At 38.1% G+C, this 20,304-nt stretch overlaps 3 protein-coding genes across 3 annotated transcripts; 2 read left to right on the top strand and 1 right to left on the bottom strand.

The window, feature by feature from the left end:
* Positions 1–828: 828 nt before the first annotated feature.
* klhl43 (kelch-like family member 43) lies at positions 829–8,870 on the bottom strand. Its single transcript, XM_046834424.1, is given in 7 exon segments — positions 829–1,763; positions 1,849–2,024; positions 2,130–2,429; positions 4,009–4,195; positions 4,197–4,353; positions 4,443–5,123; positions 8,847–8,870. Coding segments are annotated over 6 exon segments (1,977 nt in total). The 5' UTR covers positions 4,855–5,123; positions 8,847–8,870; the 3' UTR covers positions 829–1,018.
* A 497-nt stretch (positions 8,871–9,367) lies between these two features.
* eloa (elongin A) lies at positions 9,368–16,681 on the top strand. The gene is made up of 12 exons (XM_046834426.1): positions 9,368–9,522; positions 10,282–10,338; positions 11,005–11,117; positions 11,390–11,865; positions 12,024–12,295; positions 12,407–12,530; positions 12,647–12,799; positions 14,120–14,217; positions 14,345–14,525; positions 15,315–15,450; positions 15,771–15,907; positions 16,051–16,681. Exons 1-12 carry the CDS (start codon positions 9,451–9,453, stop codon positions 16,110–16,112), a joined length of 1,881 nt encoding a protein of 626 aa, XP_046690382.1. The 5' UTR covers positions 9,368–9,450; the 3' UTR covers positions 16,113–16,681.
* Positions 16,682–16,944: 263 nt separating this feature from the next.
* On the top strand, positions 16,945–20,116 carry pithd1 (PITH (C-terminal proteasome-interacting domain of thioredoxin-like) domain containing 1). The gene is made up of 6 exons (XM_046834430.1): positions 16,945–17,338; positions 18,796–18,839; positions 18,961–19,038; positions 19,118–19,222; positions 19,363–19,471; positions 19,736–20,116. Exons 1-6 carry the CDS (start codon positions 17,138–17,140, stop codon positions 19,835–19,837), a joined length of 639 nt encoding a protein of 212 aa, XP_046690386.1. The 5' UTR covers positions 16,945–17,137; the 3' UTR covers positions 19,838–20,116.
* The last annotated feature ends 188 nt before the right edge of the window (positions 20,117–20,304 follow it).

The raw sequence follows: 20,304 nt of genomic DNA, 5'->3' as shown, positions 1-20,304 counted from the left end.
AAAAAGAATGGCAGGAAATGGTATGCAAACCCATACCCTAAAAAGACAAGGCTGTCATGGCTGCCAAAGATGCTTCAGCTAAGAACTGAGTAAATAGTCTAAATACTTATGTATTTCTGATTTTAAATAAGTAAAAAAAAAAAAGTTTTATTTATTTCTGATTTGTTCTGATTTTACATTATGGGATGCTGAATGTAGATTGATGCAAAGGGGGTCTTGAATACTTTCTGAATGCATGTTATATATATATATATATATATATATATATATATATATATATATATATATATATATATATGTGTGAGAGAAAAGAAAGAAGAGATTCATTTAAATAGATTTTTTTTTTTATATTTTATGTTATATCTAGATTTGAAATTGTTTTGAAATATGCCATTTTTATTTTTATACATAGAAAATACATAGAAGCATGTTCTCTTTTTACACAGATATTTGAACCTAATCATCTTTTTATGGGGGTGCTAAGTTTGTCTGGTCTAGTGCCCTTTAATAGACTGGATTAGCATCCATGGTATATTCTCACCTCGTACCCTGGTTTCCCAAAGAAGACTCTGGATTTACCATGACTCTGATCCAGATAAAGTGGTTACTGAATGTGAATGAATGAAAAAACTAGTTGTTACATCTTTCTTCCTTGAAATGATATTGTTTTGGTAAATAAATAGACTACAGTAAATATAAACTGAAATAGATAGAAATGTTAATAAATTGCAAGTTGTTAATTTGTAATGAATGTCTAAAACTCAAATGTTTGTTCCATGTACTCAGCAGCTATGTTGGCCTAGACATTTTCACATTGTTAATTACTGGGCCCTATATGAGACTAAACATTCACAGCTTGATACATAATGCTGCCTTAGTGATAAAGGAGTCCTACCGTATTATCTCTTTCCTTAACTTATTGACTCCTCACTGGCTAGTAACTGTCTACCCCTTTTTTTGTTCTTCCATTTCTCTTTCCTTCTCACCACTAATCTTGGCCTCATTATTTCACCCTCTCTCATGCAGCCATGCCACCCTGTTCTTCATGGTTGGGAGTGTTACGATGTTTGCGTGAAGTGTGGCGTGGCGGTAATGCCAGAGCACAGCAGGATACGCCCACTGTGGGTTCAGGTAGCTCCTCCCCAGCGGACCAGCTGTCGGTACCTGGGTCATATCGCTGTACTGCCGCTTTGTAGCGCTTCTCAGCTTCATTCCACCCACCCACAAGATATAGCAGGTCACCTAGCGGTGCCAGACCAGCCGTGCTTACTCCCATGGGCAGGGAGGCAGCCCTGCTCCACTGACCATTCTCAGGTGAAAACACCTCTGTGATTAGCACATCTACACGCTCCCCACTTGGGCCCAGTCGGCTTCCACCCACCACATAAACTTTACCACCAAGTGTGGTGGAGCAGTGCCAGCCACGTGGCATTTCCAGTTGTGCCTGCTCACTCCAGGTGTCACTTTGCACATTGTAGCAGATCACAGAGCGGGAGTAGGCGCAGTTGACATAACCACCACTTGCTAGAATGTCTCCAGAAGGTAGAACAGCACTGGCATGACAGCAGCGTGGCATATCCATGGGAGAGCGGAGCTGCCAGCTGTTGGTGGAAGGCAGGTAGCTCTCAGTAGTGGCCAGCAATCCGTCGGTGTTACGACCACCAATTGCATAAAGGCGGCCATTTGTAGCCACAAGGCTAAAGTGGGTGCGGCGCTGGCGCATGCTACTCAGATGCAGCCATGTGTTAAAGCGAGGGTCATATCTGAGGAGTGGTGCATAGTGAGGAAGTCAGATTCAGGCCATTTTCAATATCAATGCTTTGCAAAACATTACAGTTAAAAATTTACCTGCAGAGAGTGCTGACAGCATGTTTGGCCTGATTTCTAGCATCGTTCTGGTCTTCTCCACCTGCTACATACAAGAAACCATCCATCATGGCTACACACTGGTTAAAGCTCTTAGCAGGAAGTTGGGAAAGATGGCGCCATGTGGCAACTCCATCACGAGGGTCTCTCCATAGTACCTAGAGACAAGAATAAGAGTGAATATAATATGAAATAAGAAATATGAAATAAGGATATAAGCAACTACATGGATTAACGGAGGCAACTGTGAATGCAAGGCTTACTTCTCGACTCAGGGCACGCTCAGTAAGGGAGGGGCGTCCACCAATAGTTAGCAGAACAGTCTGGCTACCTCTGACCTTTGTGCGATGGGACTGTAAAGTGTTCTGTTGGTATGGCAGCAGATGGTAGTTCATGGCATCCACCAGTAGACGGTGGCACTGAGGATCATGCGTCATGCGAGCTACAGGCTGAATCTCCCGAACCAGCTCGCTGGCGGGGATAGTCTCAAATCGTACATGAGACAGTAGGTCATAAGCATGAACCTGCCTCTTTGGATCGAAGTCCAGCCACTTCATGGCCACCTGGATCCAAAACAAAGTTATAGATAGAGCTCCATATCAAAAAACGCACTTGACTTCACATATAGCATCTAGGATTCCATCAGCTCATGTTACCCTAATTTTATTTCTATATAAAGTATGGAAGTATTTATATTTACTACTATTTTTAAAATACTTCTGTATCAGACACATACAGTATCTCACATGAGTGAGTACAACCTTAACATGTCAGCAACCATTTTATTATATCTTCTCAAGGGACAATTGTATAAAAATGAAACTTGTATATTTTTTAGAGTAGTCAATGTACTGCTTGTATAGCAGTACAGATTTACTGTCCTCTGAAAATAACTCAATATACAGCTATAAATGTCTAAATAACTGGCAACAAAAGTGAGTACACCCTAATTGAATATGCCAAAACTGTGTCCAAAGTATCAATATTGTGGCCAAGTTTTTGAGAGAAGGGCAGCATGCTCTGCTTCAGAATGTCACAGTACATGTTGGAATCCATGTTCCCCTCAATTAACCACAGCTCCCCAGTACCAGGAGCACTCATGCAGCCCCAGACCACCATGCTTGACTGTAGGCAAGACAAAATATTTTTGGCATTTAACAGGGCAATGCCACACATGCTGGACACCATCTAAGTTTATCTTAGTCTTATCAGACCACAGGACACGGTTTCAATATTTCATGCTCTTGTACAGGTTGTCTTCAACAAACTGTTTCTTGTGATCCAGCTTCAGAAGAGACTTCCCTCTGGGATGATGGAACTTTCACTTCTGGAACCTCTAAAGCAATGCTGGCAACACTCGTGCTTCTGTTTTTTGAAACCAGCTTCTGAACTTGACGCACAGCACATGGACTCGAATTCTTTGATCGACCCTTATGAGGCCTGTTCCGAGTGGAAACCTTCTTGGAAAACCTCTGTATGACCCTGGCCACTGTACTATTACTCAGCTTTAGGGTGTTACTAATCTTCTTATAGCCTCGGCCATCTTTGTGGAGAGCAACAATTCTAATTCTCAAATTTTCAGAGAGTTCTATGCCATGAGGTGCCATGTTGAACATCCAGTGGTCAGTATGAGAGAATTGTACTCAAAGCAACCAATTATAACTTCTCTAAAACAAATTTGTATGGTCCTGTCCAGTAGACAAAAACATAAACATGATGAATAGGTCATGTGGCTTTGCATGGTTAAGCGATGTTATCACTTAGCCTGGGTGTACTCACATTTGTTGCCAGCTATTTCAACAATAATGGGTGTATATTGAGTTATTTTCAGAGTACAGTAAATCTGTACCGCTATGCAAGTTGCACATTGACTACTCTAAAATATATCCAAGTTTCATTTCTATAGAAATGTCTCTTGAGAAGGTATACTCATATGGTTGCTGAAATGTGAGCGGTGTACTCATTTTTATGAGATACCATAAATAGGCTCTTCACAGGGTCTGTGAATCCCCTCCTGTATGACCTGTCTTGTCTTTCCCATTAGTATGCACAGTATTGCTATACTGTATACAGTAAAGTAAAGCAAATCCAACATGGCTACAAGTAGACAGAAGAAAGGATTTATGTTTGGTGTGATCTTACCTGGAAGGTGGTGACCTCTGAAGGCAGGATCAGACTGTCATCCTGCAGGAAAGCAGTGATCTGTTCTAGGTTGAGCTGGAAAAACTGGGGTGTCTCCGCAAACTGGGCAAAGTTTTCCAGGACAAAACGGCGAGCAGAGTCCCGCACAGGGCCCAGACCATAAGCTGCCCCAATGTTCCAGATGTACACAGGTGTGCACATTTAACTCTACCATCAGGAAGTCCATGCACATCTGGAGAAGGTGGGGGATTTGTAGGGTACAGGCGGCAGATACCGTACAGCCAATAGTGTAGAGAGACATATGCACACGGCCAAGATAAGCAAAGGTGATTACATTGGCTAGACCTGGAGATAGATGAATAATTGATACATTTATTTGCCATTACAATGGAATGCCAGTAATAACACAAAACTCTAGATATGATGCAATTTACCCAAGGGTGATATGGTTGGCAACTCCAAGCGCTTGAGACCTGGATCCTTAGCTAGAACTTCACGCAAGTACTGGCTGACAGACGACATGACTAGCTTGTGGACATCAAAGGCCTTAGTTTTGCATGCCAGCTCCAGGTCAGTGAGGAAGCGCTCCTGTCTCATGCGACTCAGCTCCTCAAGAAGAGCGGATCCATGCAGGGGACGAGTCATTTCCCCACCCAAGCCAAACCCCCTCTCTCCAGGCCGGATCACTGGTGGCAGGGGGATTCCATTGAGACGATTTAGTTGCTCAATGCTGAGAGGCATTTCTAGTTTTTTTACTGATGTCTCAGGCACCACTACCCCACTCTCCAACTGTACTGGCTCTGGGGTTGTCTTTTTGGGGCGGGGTGCCTTCTTCTTGGGTGCCATGCTGAGAGATAAACTAGTTTTGTTGGTTATCTATTTTAGGAGCTGATGGCAGTGATTTCAACTTCACAGGCTGATTTACAGCAGAAATAATTTGAACAATTTGGTAAAATTTTTATTATTTTTGTTTGTTTGTTTTACAATTTTAATGTACACTTCCTGGCATGTGTTCTCAAAATAGCACTGACAGGATAAAGAAAGAGACAGACAGTGCTGATTAACTGAAGAAAATTGATGAGGTGGGTGGAAGATTGTCACACAGCACACAGGACCTAGGAGGAAACACATTTTTTCATTACAAAAAGGACTGCAGAACATTACATACTTACACTACAGAATAATTGTAATCTTAAACTTAAAGAATAAGGGTGATTGGCAGATGCAAGTGGTCTCGGAGCAGAATTTGTCAGAATTGCATTCTGCTCATTTTAATCCAAACTGCATGCTGTCTGACACTGCAAAATATTATATATTTGTTAATGAAGATAGCTAATATTTTGTCAAAGTAGTTGTTTTTTTTCTATTGTGAATTTTGTAAATAAATGGGTTCAAGCCCCAGCACCACCAAGCTGCTACTGTTGGGACCTTGAGCAAGGTCCTCAACCCTCTGTGCTTCAGAGTTGCTGTATCATTTCCTGTGTACCACTGTGTATAGTAGTTGATCATGGATGACCCTGCATTCTGACCCAAACTTCCTAACAAGTTGTGATTAACAAAGAAATATTTTAATCTGCTGTAATGTATATGTGACAAATAAAGTCTCTTTTCTATGTTCTCTATTTTGAAAAAGCTAAATATAAAGTTTGTCAGTGACAATCTAGGAGTAAAATTTTGTTTGTGTACACACAAACCTAGTAGGAGTATGAAACCCAGGTCCAATCAAGTCAGTATCTAAAAATATCTAAAACCACAGGAGAACATGGCTCAAGCTACACTGCTTAAATTACCCTCCTACTGCCAGCTGCCTCTTCCAAGCTCCCCTGTGAATCTCCCTTATTTTCCCTTGGTTTTTCTTTCACCGCTCACTACATAAAGTTGTATAATTGTTTTCGTCCTCATATTCAGGTATGCCTTTACCATGTTTCAGGTATAGCAATATATATGTATAGCATTATATATCAGAACCAGAATTAGAATACTTTATTGATCCCATAGGGAAATGTATATGCTAAGTGTATTCATCTCTATATTACAAGAAAATATACTTTTTAAATAAATAAAAAATGTTGATCTGGACCAAAATCAGGTATGTGCTGGGCACAGTTTTCAGTGTCTTATAATTTTAGGAATATCTATTATTTTATTTGCACTCTGAGAAATAGATACCTTCTGTGTAGGTCTGCACTAAGAAGCTGGTGTCTTCGGCGACGAGACTTAACAGACTGGGTAAACAAATGACCATCATAAAATATATTACTTTGCAGGAAAGATTACATTTCTTTCACAACTTTAATAATATGTATAATCTTGGGTAATATTTGATCTATTATGTATAAATAACTATTTTAATAATGAAGTTGGAGCACTTTATGGCTAATAGTTTTCGTGGGCTTTCAATATATGCTGCAAAAAAAAAAAAAAAAAAAAAATCATAAAATCTCTCTTGTATACTATATAATTATTTACTCAGTTTTATAATCAAGTTGTGTGGGATAACTCCGTCATTGTTATAGCTGCAGCTTGTCAGTATTGTCTCACATAACACCACAGCTGCTGCTGGCTTTGCATAGTGTGAACTGCATTTAGAGCCATCATAGAAATACACAAACACAGAGAGAAATACAGGGAGATGAGAAAATTAGAGGGAAATCAGTGGGAGAATTTAAATGAATTTTTGTTCATCTTGGCTCTAAGAAATGAATATATATGACTATATAGTATATATAGTAAAGCAATTTCAAAGGTCATGGCAGAAATTACACAAATACACATAGAACTCCATCATCATATTGCATTCTACAGCATAATTACACTTAGCAAGAATTTACCAAGAATAAACACCGATAAATAGCACTCTCAAATTAAACATATAGATTTATATTGTAAAACAATTGTCCACAAAATATTTCTCAGGTAGTTTCCCAGGATTAGTACCTTATTCTGAACTGTCTAGTATTAGAAAGACTGGTTGGCCTGATGGAGAAAGGAACATGCAGTGGTGCGATTGGAAACAGGAATAACAGAGAAACATTATGAGGGTAAAGTGAGATGAAAAGTAGTAAAGTAGGCTGAAGGTGGTTTAATGACAACAGGCAGCTGTTATATGCAGCACTTGCCTTCTGGTTGTAGGCCTACTGCCCACCACCCTCAGGCAAAACATGCCTGCTCCTATCTTAGCCTGTTATTTATAGAGACTGGAAAACATGCTGGGACCTTAAAGTGAGAGGCATGACGTGTCATGCCATTAACAGTTTTCAAACCAGACTCTATTTAAATTTAGACAACCTTCCTAGACTTAATTTTGATCCTGATTTATGTTTATACAGTAAATAATGTCAGTCCAAAATGTGTTGGTTTGAGCCTTGGCAAATGTGGCTTAACCTAAACTAATACATATTTACTGTTTATTGTTTAAGATGGCACAAGCATTTATGAGTTTTTTTAATTATTATATTTTATTTGTGCTTGAAAATCTACAAAATCAGAACAAGTCACTTCCCAATGTAATATTATAAATATCCTTATCCTGTACTGTCTACTGAAGGCAAGCAGACACGCAAAACTAAAGCAGCTTAAGACAAAAATGCTTTACCTTACTTTTCCAGCTCTCTTTATCACTCTGTTCTCTTTTGTTGCTCTCTCTTTTTTACCATTCTTAACACATTCCTTTTCTGTTTTCCTCTTCTATGGAACTCTACCCTGTTGTCTTCTGTCTGTCTGTCAGAGCACTGTCCACTTCCAAACGTGAGAGAGACAGCTTCCTAGCAAAGCTACGTAACATTAACCCTGAAGCTGTATCTCCAACTGGACCTCCATCTCCATATACAGCTTGCTACCCCTCCCCACCAAACATAGCCCACATCCAGGACTGAAGCCTGAAATGGAAAGAAGTGGGTATTGCAGTTTTCTTCAGCAATGCCAATATGCTGTGCTCATGGGTTTTTGTTAGAGACTGAGCATAGTCTTTATAGAATGATGGATGCTGACACAGTCTTGGTCTTCAGATCAGATTTATAGTTACACTTTATATCTACTGTTTGTTTTTTGAAACCAGTTGTGAAATACTACTTCTTCTTCTTTCGGCTTATACCATTAGGGGTCACCACAGCGGATCATCCGTATCCATTTCCCTCCTGTCCTCTACATCTGCTCTTTCAAAACAACAACCTGCATGTCTTGTGAATTACTACATGTTTCTTAAATTTTCAACAAGGGATTGATAATAGAGCAATATTACAGGTGGTATATATATATATATATATATATATATATATATATATATATATATATATATATATATATATATATATACACCACCTATATGTTTAAATACATATGTACATTTTTTTCTGGACCCCACAATACAGTAAAACTGCACATTTTAGAGTGGCCTTTTATTGTGGCCAGCCTAAAGCACACCTGTGCAATAATCATGCTGTCTAATCAGCATCTTGATATGCCACACCTGTGAGGTGGATGGATTATCTCGAGCAAAGGAGAAGTGCTCACTAACAGATTTACGGTAGACAGATTTGAGAACAATATTTGAGAGAAATTGGCCTTTTGTGTAAATAGAAAAAGTCTTAGAACTTTGAGTTCAGCTCATGAAAAATGGGGGCAAAAACAAGTGTTGCATTTATAATTTTGTTCAGTATCTATCTATCTATCTATCTATCTATCTATCTATCTATCTATCTATCTATCTATCTATCTATGTATACACACGTGTGTGTGTGTGTGTGTGTGTGTGTGTGTGTGTGTGTGTGTATGTATGTATGTATATGTTTTTATTTATTTATTTATTTATTTTTATATACACATCTAGCATGCTTTACATTCTTCAGTTCCAGAATCCTCAGTTTAATCCTGACCTCAGGTGGCTGTGTGGATTTTCTGTGCATATTTTAGCCTTGTCTTCTATGTGGGTCGGTTTCCTCCAGGTTTTCCAATAAATCAAAATCCCAGTAGGTGGTTAAGGTTTGGATTAATTGCCCCTAGGCCTGTGTGTGCATGTGATGCCACCTTCTGTTCAGTAGTAGTAGTGTCCCAAGGGGTTGTTCCTTATTCTCATTACTGAATGTGAGTAACAGAGTAAGTTATTAATATACTGAGATCGGCTATAAATCATGCATTATATAATATCAAATATTGAATAACAGATTTTTTTTTTGTGATTACTGCTTCTTTCTAGAGTCAGCCCAAAACGTGTCACAATTATCATGCTGATTGGGTAGAAATCAAGTATTTTCAAATTTTTTTCTCCCTGAAATTAACTCCTAGCTGCGCCACGTAACCTTGGTTTTATGACGTTATTGCTGACGTCATAGAGACGTTGCTTGAGCTCAGAGTGATGTATTTCCGGGATCTCGTTGGATCAGACTGGGCAGGCGCTGTGTGTGTGATGAAGTGGTTTCCGCTCACTATATACCAGCTGTAAACATGGCGGAGGAGCTATTAGAAGCAGTGGAGAAGTTGCAGTCACGGCTTTCAGAGAATCAGGAGCCCAGGAAGGTAACAAATGACCATACAAAATACACGCAAATAAAACAAGCTATCATTTGATTAATATGCACAGTAAAGGAAAGAGCACTTCCGGAATCACAATATAGTCAGATGGAGCGATATCGCTTATGTTTAGTGCGACACTTCCAATGCTCTTTAAATAGAGAAGTGCTAGACACTGAGTTTTCCCAGCATTTATGTCCTGTCATTTTTGAACAAATGATAAAAAAACCCTTGCCCTGGTCTTTTCGTACTTTTTCTGAACATTGGATTGGAGGTGTACAAAATGGAGTGGGTTTTTTTTTATAGATTAAAAACCTTACTGTAAGAGCCAGGCCGTGAGTGATCTGATTCGGCAAGCTAACGACATTGTATCCGCTGACGAAGGCAGGAAAAAAAAACGGACACTAAAGTTGTACATGTCGGAGCTCAAAGTCTCCAAACCTTCTCCAGAGATTTGTAAGAGGTTGCTTTCACAGCTCATGATGATGCCAACTTGTGTGGTAAAAAAAAAAATCTTGTTTTTGTTAAGTTGGTGAACTACAATCCTGTCCTTCCAGGCCACGACGACATCTCATGAAACATGCTTCTTAATCTTCTCATAGCAATGATTTATGTGCAATTAATCAAAAGTAATGGGTGATACTTTGCTGCAAAAATGCACTGGCTTTTCTTTCCCAACTTGTTTGCTGAGCAAGTACCCTTCTCTTTTTATATATTTGTTTAACACAAATAATTAATCTTTGATGTATTTTTTCTTGTGTCCAGCTGTTGAAGACACTTAAGAGATTGGGAGAGCTGCCTATGACAGTGGACATTTTGGTGGTAAGATTAAGACACCTATCCATGTTCTTATCCATGTTTTTGATGAGCCAGGTTGGCAAAAACCTTGAAACATTTGGTTATTTTGTTACAAATCAAACCAAATTTACAAATTCGTGTCTGCTTCTTGGATATGTTTGATAAAAACATTGCGGTGTGCTTCACAATTTGATGTCAACAAACATACTTTGAAAGTTGGTTGTTGTTATGTCGGTAAAGTTGTTATATAAAGTGTAATAGAAGAACACCATTAAACAACAACATGAAATGCTTAATCAAAACATTCCCCTTGGCTGATAGTGTTTTTATATCTGTTAGCTAGCAACCAAAATGCTAGAGTAGTATCCCACCACCCCCACCTCTCCTGGTATCACCCGAACCCATCACCCGCCAGCTTCTTTCAGTCATGCAAAAATGGCTGTAGACTTTGCTTCAATTGTTGCTTGTGCAAATATTTTTAATTGTCCATCTCTAAAATGTCAGCATGACTTTGCCAATAATATATTGCTTCTCCACACCTGAGTCCACATACAATTTACTTTGTACTAAATCCTGGATGTTCTGCCAAGGTTTGTCTCCACTGCTGATTTTCTACTAATTTGATACTGTTGAATTCCTGAATAAAAGGTGGTGTGAAAGCGGCTTAATTTCTGTTCTTCTCACCTGCAGGAAACGGGCGTTGGAAAGACTGTAAATTCTCTACGCAAACATAACCTTGTTGGTGAGAATGCAAAGGATCTTGTGGCCAAGTGGAAGAAGCTCGTACCACAGTCCGCAGATAGGTGAGCACTGACATACAATTCAAATTATAGAGTGAAGACCAAGTCATATAACTAAAACCAAGAAATTTGACTTGTACAGCTACATGGCATTATTTATACTATTATATTATTATTATTACAGCATTGAAAAATATGCAGCAGATCCTAATGGAGTCTTAATACTGAATTGCATAAACTTTCCAGAAACACACTATAGCAATGGTGAGACTGTACATTTCAGTGTACAAATGTTGCAACATCAGTATGCATGTGGTATAATTTTCTACCTGCAGACCAAGTAACACTAAAGAAGCACGCTCCCACTCAAGGCCAGACAAGTCCAGAGGTTACAAACGTACTAGAGAACCTTCACCAGAGCAACTGCCACCCGCAGGGGATGAAGAGGAAGAAGAATATCGACAAGAATACTCCCCCTCCCCCCCACAGCACTACAGTCAACAGTATGGTCATAGAAATTCAGGGGGTTATCAATCAGAGGAATATGAGAGTCCGGTAGACGAGCCAGTACCTAGTCCCCCACAAAAACAAATAGGACACAGCAAGCCACACAGGGAGCAAGCCAGAGCACATGGCTCTCATTCCTCCAGGGAGCAGGAGAGACCGAATCGCCCAGCTCAGGTTCAGAGTGAGGCACAGAACCGACAATATAATAAGGAACAGAAAGGAACAGTGACACACCCATCATCAAAACGCAGTCATCAATCCTCCACACAGGAAAGTAAGAAAGAAAAGAAAAAAGTCAGTGATGGTAAGTGTTTGGAGTTTTGTTTGGGTGTTAATCTGACATCAGACTGACGTGTTTTCTATCACATATGTCATAGTTGTTATGTAATATATATTAAGTGATCTGATAATGTGAGATTTCTAGTGATTAGAATATATTCCTGACTCTGTGCCTGTATCCAGGCAGGGAAAAAAGAGAGAAGCCAGAGACAGTGCAAGATGATCATGAAGAGAATTCCTTTGAAGCACCTACCATGTCTTTTGAATCTTTTCTGACTTATGATGAACCTACTCACACTAAGAAAAAGAAGAAAAACTCTCGACCAGCTCAGCCTGTTACCCATGCTTCTTCAGTATCCTCAAAGTCCAATAAATCTAATGGGACTAGCTTTAAACGGCCCGAGTCATCTACCGCATCAGTATCCACACCCATAGTGCCAGAGAAACGCAGAAAGGTGAGCTCATTAGGGCAGTTGTTATCAGCTTGCATTAGTAATAGTTAAAACTCTATCGATCATGACTTTATCTAAAGAACATTAACTTTCTTTATTTTCTTCAAATCTCAGGTTCTTCCTCAGATAGTTGATGTTGTGCCCATTTTACCTGACATTCCACTGCCAGCGATTCAACCCAACTATAGACCGCTGCCCTCAATAGACGTCACACCACTCTCCCCACAGAGACGCAAAGGTTAGGGCCTTTCATTATATTTATTTTGCAAAAACTTTAATCTCACACATGTACAGAATTAAAAAATATTGTAATTTTCTTGTCAGTTGTCATAATTTTTCATACTTTTTCTCAAGTTCCCATACCATATGATGAAGAGGATACTGGCTTTACTGGGCGACGTTTCAATTCCAAAATGGTGGTGTACTCTGGCTCAAAGTCCTCGTGTTTGCCCAAGATGATGACTCTATATGACCAGTGCATTAGAGTTCTGCAGAACAATATTGACTGTGAGTAACATAATTCAAAACACACAGTATATGTGTAGTAAATCATGAGTGACTGAACTTTTAGGCCCATGGTTAGAAATTAACTGTAAGATTTGGGTTGTATACAGATGACTTTGTTCTTTCTACAAGGAAGAAAAAATTGCTTCAGTGCACTGTCCTTACCAAGACTCATTTCCAAGGCCTTTGCTCAGATTCTACTGTGTTATAATAATTGGCCTTCCAAAGTGTATCCAATAAAAAAAAAAAAAAACTTGAATGGGCACAATTTGTACACCCATGAAAGAGAAAATGTTCAGTTTGCAGTACAATTTCTTTTTTTTTTTTTTTTTTACCCCCGAATAAGTTATCTATTCGGGAAGGTTATCTATTCTACACTTTTTTAATTGAAATTGAAATACAATTTGGAAAAACTGCATTCAAATAAACTGCACCTGGTGGCTGGTTTGCAGTTTGCTGCTTCACTGCAGTAAACATGTAATAATGAGATAACGCCACTTCAAACTCAGCAGTCTGTGTGTATAAATTATAGCCTGAGTTTTTGAAGATTATATCAGTTTTTAAAACCCAGTGATAAAATTGCTGTTAAGGTTAGTTTTAAATGATTGAATGAATGTATGTGCAGTTTAATCAGTAGTAGTTTTTCATTATTACACCACATAATTTGAATTTGATAATAAATAATCATTTACAGGTACAATACTGGCAGATGCCCTTATCCATAGTTATTTACACACATGCTTAATGTCTTCGTCTCCATCGAAGCAGGGGCACAACATTAAAGTGTTTGCCTTATTGTGAGTTAGAATGTTGATAATTTCACAGCAAGGAGGAGGCAGGGTCAACAGCTACTATATTAAGAGGTGTCACATTAAATTATAGTAAACTTAGGTATATCTATGTTTGACTCTGATATGCTTTTGTTTTGTTCTTTAATCTTGAATAGTTACTTCTGCTGGTGCCCATTGGAGACTATTTTTTAGCACGTCAAATGTTTATATAAATAAAAGGAATGTAATGCAAGTAATTTGGGAACTGTTTATTTTACCTTCATGTCAGGTTTTTGCAGATGAACTTGCACCAAGTTGTTTCTGTGGCCTGAAATCTGATCTAAATTTAGGAATTAAAGTGTGTTTTCTATTAAACTAAAATGTCTGTCGCCTGAAACTTCTTTTTACTCCTTATGCACACTTCTTGGTTTAAGGTTTTAAACACCACAATGCTGGGTTAAGAATAGTCTTTCAACCAAACTGTGTTCTGCACAATATTCCATGCTTCCTAACAGCCACTGGTTAAGAAAATCTGTCTTTACTATTTCCTTAGCAATTGATGAAGTTGGTGGTGTGCCTTATGAGATTTTGGAGCCAGTTTTAGAAAGATGTACTCCAGAACAGTTGTACCGCATTGAACAGTGTAACCAGGTATGCATATATTCAAAAGCATGTTCATACTTGCATTCATAAACAACCAAAATTGCGTGATGTTTTTTTTAAATCTTTTGGAGATGGTGTTAACAGTGTGGTGTAACGTTATCTACACTTCATTTAGTCTTTTATAGAGGAATCAGATGAGCTGTGGATGCGGCACTGCCAGCGGGACTTTAAGTGTGAGTCTCCTCAGGAGTATGAGTCTTGGAGAGAGTTGTATTTGCGCCTGCATGAAGAACGGGAAGAGCGCCTACGCAAGCTTACACAGAACATTAGCTCTGCCCATGCCAATAAACCTAAAGGTATTCATACTTCCTTCCTGTTTGTGATTTACTAAAGAAAATGGGGAAGCTAGTTATTTGGCCTGTAACTATGGCATGTTTGTTTGTACCAGATGAGCTAGCTTGAGTATTTCAGCAATTGCTTATGTCATGGGATTTTTACATACAATAGTACCTAGTAGAATCTAGAGATTACAAAGACTGGTTAAAAAAAAAGCCTGTGAGCAGGCCAAAACACCTTGTTGTTGAAAAAGCAGTGACCACATCAGGTTCTAATCCTGTTAGACAAGAACAGGAGTTTGAGGCTGTTATGGCACTCACTCAGTCAGACTACACAGTTGAAGCCTAGGACTGGACAAGGTGATGTTTTTCTTTAATTTTTTTTCCTAATCCTCACCTGTCCAATTTCAGTGAGCCTGTGTTCATGGTAGCCTTAGATTCCTGTTTTTGGCTGACCGGTGTGGAACCTAATATGGTCTTCTGCTCTTTTAGCTTATCCACCTCAAGGTTTGATGTGTTGTTCATGCAATGCTGCTTTTTTTTGCTCACCGTGGTTGTAAAAAGTGTTGTGGGTTTTTTTTTGGTCTTTGGCCATCATCAAACTCATTAAGAGCATGCTTTTTTCTCATCCTGATATTTGATGTGAACATTTACTAATCTGTAGCTTCATTATTTATTTGCATTGTGCTGATGCCACATGGAAATTAGACAGCTGCTTAAATGTGCGGGTGTTCCTAAAAAAGTTAATGTTGAGTTATCAAGGATAAATTAATTGACAGCTGGTGTTAAATTACCTGTACCCCTTGACAGGTCGCCAAGTAAAGATGGCTTACGTGAACTCTCTTGCTAAGCCACCTCGTGATGTTCGGAAAAGACAGGAAAAGTTTGGCACAAAGAATGGCTCTACCAGCACCAGCGTTAGTGCTGCAGCTCCCATCCCAGTCAAGTGAGTAAACTTTACGTCAGATTCCATACTGAGGAAAGCAGATGCACTTACTAAATGTACATATCGTGCTTAGGTGCCAACTTTATTGGTCCTGCTAATACTAGTTTACAATATTGTGATTTATAACAGTAATATCCCAGCCCAAGTATAACAATTCAACAATTACCGCTTGAAGCTTACCTTTCTACATTATGGCTTTACTATTATAGATTTTTGTTTAATTGATTTCAGATTAGTGTACACTAATGTAGATGTGTTACGAAGGACTCTATACTAAATTAGATTTACTAGTATGTCATTACAGTCTATATTTATTTCAGAATCAGACCACACAGCTCCTACAGTCAGCCGAGTGATGGTGGCCAGTCTTCCTACAGCAGTCCTCCTGAGCCATCTTATTCTCCTGCTCCAAGCAGCAGTGCTGGCCATAGTTCTAGAGAAAAACCACAGGTCAAAAGTAAGTAAATAACGAAAAAAATAAAAAATTATCCGGTGATGATGATAGTAGTGGTGCTTTCATTATTTCAACTATTGTTTATAAAGACTTCTTACTGTGAGTGGAGTCTCTCTAATTTTCCTATTTCTCTTTCATCCCCACAGAAATTGCCCCTATGATGGCTAAAACTATCAGAGCCTTTAAAAACAGGTTTTCTCGGCGGTGAAGGAAAAGGAGATGAAGCTTTTCTATCATGAGTATAGAGTCCATTCTCATGTTAAAATAATGTTTAAAGCTGCAATGCCCTCGCTTCTTTTTTCATTTTTTAATTTTAGTTGTGGATATGCAGATCACTGGAAAACAAAGAAACAAACACAAAGACTTTTTGCCATAGGATGTGGTCATGTTTCTCTCTTTCAGATGAATTACATACTGTGCAGTACAGTACACTACAATGGGACATTGGATTTTATCTGTTTTTATTTTGGATATTTAATTACTGTTGTAAACAAAACTAGCTGCATTACGCTTTGAATGAGGGAGGAATTTCCACAACAGTGTGATTGTGTTTGTTGTTTCAGTTTGAGTTAATTCATGTTAAGAACATATCGGGAAAGAGGGATTAGTTCGATGATAATGACCCGACACATCCACTTGACTATTTATTTGAAATCCATGGCTCTGCTTTCCCTAAACTTGGGCAGATGGAATTTGAGGACGATCAAAAATGATAATTTTAATGCATTTTAATAAATGTTATATGGACATTTTTAATAAAATGTGTTTTCCCCCTTATTTTGTTTTCTTGTCATGGTTTCAGCAGGACATACTATGTTTATTTGCCTTCATCAATGTTATTATTCACTTTACTCTTAAAATGTACTGCATTATATTCCGAATATTATGTAATCCATTGTTTATAAGGATCACTGATTTACACAAACTTGTCTATTTGCGTTTCATTTCTGACACGCTTTAATAAGCGTCAAAGCCAGCGAGGTGGCGCATATTGTGACGTCAGTGCACGTCAGATTTAAGCGACTATTAAAAACGTTGCTCGCGATTGGTCACACGGGCTTTCTTAATGTCCAATGGGGGAAGCAGGAGATTCTTGTTATTTTGGGCGAGTTTTTGCGCATTATTGTGTTCAAAGGTGTCGCAGTACAGTTACATGTACTGTTTCACAAGTGTCTGAATTCTTACTTCGGAGTGTGAAAGTACTTTTTGTACTGATTTGACAGACCATATGCTATGTCTGGACACGGGCACGGGCACGGACATGGTCATGGTCACGGGTGTTGTGAAGATGATCATGAACCTGCTGAACGCGGTGTGGAGTATGGACTGTACCGGTGCATCGATATAGACAAGCTACAGTGTCTCAACGAGAGCCGGGATGGAGACGGGAAGCTGGTGTTTAAACCCTGGGATCAGCGCACAGATAGACTAAAGGTACGTGACTAAGTGAACACCATGACCCACCCCATGAACCACCTGATTAAGTAAAAAGTTGTTGGATCCGATCAGTTAGAGCAAGAAACTGCCAAAACTGGCTCCAGAGCTGTGTCATCTCAACCCAGCCCCGGAGGACCAGAGTATTATAAAGCTCTCTAATGTAGGAAATGCATTTAAGGCAAGACCTCAGTGATTTTCCATTTAAACCATAAATATCACAGTCAGGCTTATCCGATTGACTTATTTTATTTCCGGAAGTATACTTTTTCAAAGATGTGCATCACAAAATGCAAATTAGGCCTTTTCAGTTAAATACGGGTGCATATTTATAGCCCCTGAAATGAAATTGTTTCAGAGCTTGTATATGTCCCACAGTTTTATCCCATATCTAGAAAACAAATACAGAAATAGTTTAGGTGATATTTTCATTTTAATGGTTTAGTTCAATACCTTAAGGGAAATGGTGGTGGTGTTGGTGATGATGATACTGTGGTTCTACTTTTGTGTTTGTTCAATTAAATGCTCCCTTGACACATTCCACCATCATGGTTTGCATTTTTGGCTCTGCATCTTCTTGCACAGCAATCCCCTTTCCAACCATTACACTTACCACTGTTGAGAGACTGGCATTATTCAGAGCAGTGTTTTTCCAGCTTGGTGTGGTTTAATTACTGAATGTCTAGCTAGCTCAAACTAATCAAGAGCAGCAAACATGTCCTTGGCAAAGTCAAATTATGTTATGTAGATAAATGAGACATCCTCGTGAGTTAAATTAAAAAAAAAGATGGTTATTGTTTTGCTGTGCTTTATATGTAGCTTTTTATTGTAGTTTTTAATAATAGTGTTAAATTTGTTTGAATTTGGCAAGATGTAGATCAGTCAGTCACCCTGATTTCCTGTTTCAAAAGTAAATGTCAATTGACTCCTGCTGTTTTAAGCAGACTTTAATACAAACCAAAATTATTATTTTTTTATGTCAAAAGAACAAAATATACCATGTCAGAATAATGTGCATATGAGTATATACGTGTTCACAAATAAACATGTTTCTATTGAGTTTTGCTATTTCTTATTCATTCTTATATTCAAAATAAGCTAAATAAAAGTACATTTATGCAAATCCTAAACAATTACTGCCATGGCCATAATTGTAATTATATCTGCTGCATCTCACTTTAAGTATGCCTGCTAAGCTAAAAGTATTAAAAATATGTTGAATATGGCAACATTTACTATTGTTGTATTCTAGTTTATATAGCCTGTAAGTTTGGATGTAGCCTATGACTAAAGTATAATACCTTTTCTTAACAGTTATTCAGCATTATTTTTGCTGACTTGTATAAAGAAAAATCACTGTGGTCTAATTTTTAAGTGCTTGAGCATATTTGCTTTAAATGTAGTTGGTGTAATATTTAAGTTGATTAATCTATTATTATTATTTGTGTTATTTCTAGTTTGTAGAGAGCGACATGGACGAGGAACTCCTGTTCAATATCCCGTGAGAGAGTGATTCTGCTTTTGCTTTAATAAGTGCTACACTAATTTAGTTTTCTGTCTAATTTGTACCATCCCCTCCTTTTACTTGTGTTGATTTGCGGTCTTCTTTATTGTTTTGATAGTTTTACTGGAACTGTCAAGCTGAAAGGGATTATCCTTTCTGGAGAGGATGACGAGTCTCACCCAGCTGAAATAAGGCTGTAAATTAAGTATTTTTAAACTTTTTATCTGGCAAATGATTTCTATATTGTTGATGTGGATTTTATGATGTTTGTACAGATTCAAGAACATACCACAAATGTCATTTGATGATGTAAGAAGAGAGCCAGAGCAAGCATTTCGTCTTAACAAAGATCCACTGGCTGAACTTGAGTATCCAACTAAGTATGTTTCTGAGGATGTATACACGCACACAATTGTAAAGATGCACAGACAAAAAAAATTTTATACCTTGTGGTAGTCCATTTTAAGTCTTTTTTTTTTCTTTTCTTTCTTTCATTTTAAAAAAATTTTTTTTTTTACAGGATTGCACGTTTTTCAAATGTCAACCACTTGTCTATTCATATTTCTCGAAACTTTGGAGCTGATGCTACTCGTGTCTACTACATTGGTCTACGGGGAGAATATACTGAGGTATTCAATGGAGTCTAGGAATCAGTGTTCGAGTTAGTGCTAGCTTTTGTTGCTGACATCCAAAAATATTCCAGTCAAATATTATATAAAGTTGTGTGCTCTTGTATTTTATAAAATATTTTTCTCTGAAATAGATCAGGTCTTTAAAATAAGGAAATAAGGCATGAGCTAATAATGGAGACAAAATAAGCATTTGTCCTGCACTGTATCCTATATATTTAAACTTACATGGAAACAAATTAATGATTTTGTTTTCTTTTGCAGGCTCACAGACACGAGGTGACTATCTGTAACTATGAGGCAGCAGCAAATCCAGCAGATCATAAATTGGAAGCAATTACTCCGCAGACATATTTCATTTCTTGATGATTGATGAAAGCTTGGATTGTCCGTTTTGAGAGAGCAAATAGTGGGTGATAATGAGATATTAAGATCATAAATCTACATTATGAGTACAAACATGTTGGTTATAATTCAAAAGGAATGCTGATTACTCACGGAGGTTTGTTCAGTTAAAACATTTTTGTGTGCCAATAAATATTCAAAGATGAAACATGTCTTTACTGAATGAATCCAAGTGGTATTTAAACCATCCTTAAAACAATTGATATGAAATAAATGAAAATAAATGATGGAGGTCATGAATCATTTATCTATATGGTATGGTTTTAATTCAGAATAATATCTAGAAGATTTTACAGACAAAAGAAACTAGGTGCAGCAATGTTGCTTCACAGCTCTAGGACCCCTGGAGTGACCTTGAGTATGGGCTGTATGTCTATATTTTCCCTGTGTGGATATAGGTTTTCTCTTCACTCTCAAAAACCTTGCTA

This window comes from Silurus meridionalis, chromosome 22 (assembly GCF_014805685.1).
Source record: "Silurus meridionalis isolate SWU-2019-XX chromosome 22, ASM1480568v1, whole genome shotgun sequence".
Taxonomy (NCBI): Eukaryota; Metazoa; Chordata; class Actinopteri; order Siluriformes; family Siluridae; genus Silurus; species Silurus meridionalis.
This window is presented reverse-complemented; position numbering and strand designations above follow the sequence as displayed.